General features: G+C 49.2%; 1 protein-coding gene across 1 annotated transcript; it reads right to left on the bottom strand.

Annotated features, from left to right (window-relative positions):
• Positions 1–280: 280 nt before the first annotated feature.
• LOC123753107 (keratin, type I cytoskeletal 9-like) lies at positions 281–1,342 on the bottom strand. The gene is made up of 2 exons (XM_045735114.2): positions 1,267–1,342; positions 281–1,065 (listed from the first exon to the last, which is right to left on the bottom strand). The coding sequence occupies exons 1-2, from the start codon at positions 1,267–1,269 to the stop codon at positions 397–399; spliced, it is 672 nt and encodes a 223-aa protein (XP_045591070.1). The 5' UTR covers positions 1,270–1,342; the 3' UTR covers positions 281–396.
• Positions 1,343–2,254: the final 912 nt, after the last annotated feature.

Below are 2,254 nucleotides of genomic sequence, written 5' to 3'. Positions count from 1 at the left end.
TCAGGTGTGTGGATTGGGGTGGCAGATGTGTGATTTGGGTGTCAAATGTGTAGGATTGGTGTCAGGATGTTCTGGGTTGGGTTTCAGATTTGTCGGTTGGGTGTCAGGTGTGTGGGTTGGGTGGCAGATGTGTGGGTGTCCACTCTTCAGCAACGTTAGTGGGGATCTCCGTCTGCTTATATTCTCTCTCATTTTCATTTTGAACAGAAAAACAAATTTTTTTTTCGGGTTATTTTTATTTTTATAAAACATTTTAGTTTATAGAAAATGTATACAACAATAAAAACCATGATTTATCTCTTGCAAATCTCATCCTGCAACATAATTTACATATTTGTTTTGCATTATTCTACCATATGTCCGTTCACCTGAGCCAGTAACGGATCCACCGCCTAATTACCCGTGGAATCCTCCAGCAAAACCACCGTGGGAGCCGCCAAATCCACCACGGTGGGAGCTGCCAAATCCACCACGGTGGGAGCTGCCAAATGCGCCACGGTGGGAGCTGCCAAATCCACCACGGTGGGAGCTGCCAAGTCCACCACCGTGGGAGCTGCCAAATCCACCACCGTGAGAGCCGACAAATCCACCACCATGGGAGGCACCAAGTCCACCGCCGTGGGAGCCGCCAAATCCACCTCCATGGGAGACACCAAGTCCACCGCCGTGGGAGCCGCCAAATCCACCACCGTGGGACACGCCAAATCCAGCACCGCGGGAGCCGCCAAATCCACCACCGTGGGAGACGCCAAATCCACCACCGCGGGAGCCGCCAAATCCACCTCCGTGGGAACCGCCAAATCCACCTCCGCGTGAAACGCCAATGACGCGATTGGAACCACCAAATCCACCGTGCGATCCGCCGAAGCCTCCGTGAGAACTCCCAAAGCCGCCATGGGATCCGCCAAAGCCGCCCTTGGAGAAGCCAGATGAACCTCCGTGTCCTCCGAACGAACCACCGGAGACGCCTCCATGAACCCCGCCTCCACCGACGCCGTGGAGGCCTCCTTCTGCCCTGGAGGACGCCACCAGCAGGACAACACCCGCCGTTATCAACAACATCTTCTGAAAATAAAAACTAGAAAATACAGTTTGTCATAAAGATAGCAAATGGAGCTTTATGATCTTGATAATGTATATTTCAAGTGAAACTAGATCTATTTTAAATATACTGAAGCTAACTCGAAATGATTACTGAATGAATTATCTGATGCAACAACCTCGAGCTGATGTTTGATATATGAGATAATATATGAGGTGACTGACCATAGTTCTCGCTGACGAGTGACAGGATCGATCTGAGGTGAAGTTGTGATCTACTTGTGACTTTATATAGACCTCCGCTCCCTCTCTGGCCTTGTTCATGTGATATGTCAACACTTTCAATTTCTGACCATGAATTTACACATCGTCGTGTGTGTGTCCATTTCTGTCTTGCCACTAATTGTCATGTAAAATATCACATTATGAGCATTTATACACACTTGCATACATGTTTTAGGTCTACACACACACACACACACACATACACACACACACACACACACACACACACACACACACACACACACACACACACACACACACACACACACACACACACACACACACACACACACACACACACACACACACACACACACACACACACACCCATGGAGGTCTCGTAGCCTGGTGGATAGCGCGCAGGACTCGTAATTCTGTGGCGCGGGTTCGATTCCCGCACGAGGCAGAAACAAATGGGTAAAGTTTCTTTCACCCTGAATGCCCTTGTTACCTGGCTGTAAATAGGTACCTGGGAGTTAGTCAGCTGTCACGGGCTGCTTCCTGGGGTGTGTGTTTGGCGTGGAAAAAAAAGTAGTTAGTAAACAGCTGATTGACAGTGGAGAGGCGGGCCGAAAGAGCAAAGCTCAACCCCCGCAAACACAACTAGGTGAATACACATACACACACACACACACACACACACACACACACACACACACACACACACACACACACACACACACACACACACACACACACACACACACACACACACACATACACACACACACACACACACACACACACACACACACACACACACACACACACACACACACAAAATTGAAGACCAATCCTGGAGTATGCGTCCCCAGCATGGAGCCCGTACCTAGTCAAGCACAAGATGAAGCTGGAAAAAGTTCAGAGGTATGCCACTAGACTAGTCCCAGAACTAAGAGGCATGAACTACGAGGAAACGCTGCGTGAG

This window comes from Procambarus clarkii, chromosome 6 (genome assembly GCF_040958095.1).
Source record: "Procambarus clarkii isolate CNS0578487 chromosome 6, FALCON_Pclarkii_2.0, whole genome shotgun sequence".
Taxonomy (NCBI): Eukaryota; Metazoa; Arthropoda; class Malacostraca; order Decapoda; family Cambaridae; genus Procambarus; species Procambarus clarkii.
This window is presented reverse-complemented; position numbering and strand designations above follow the sequence as displayed.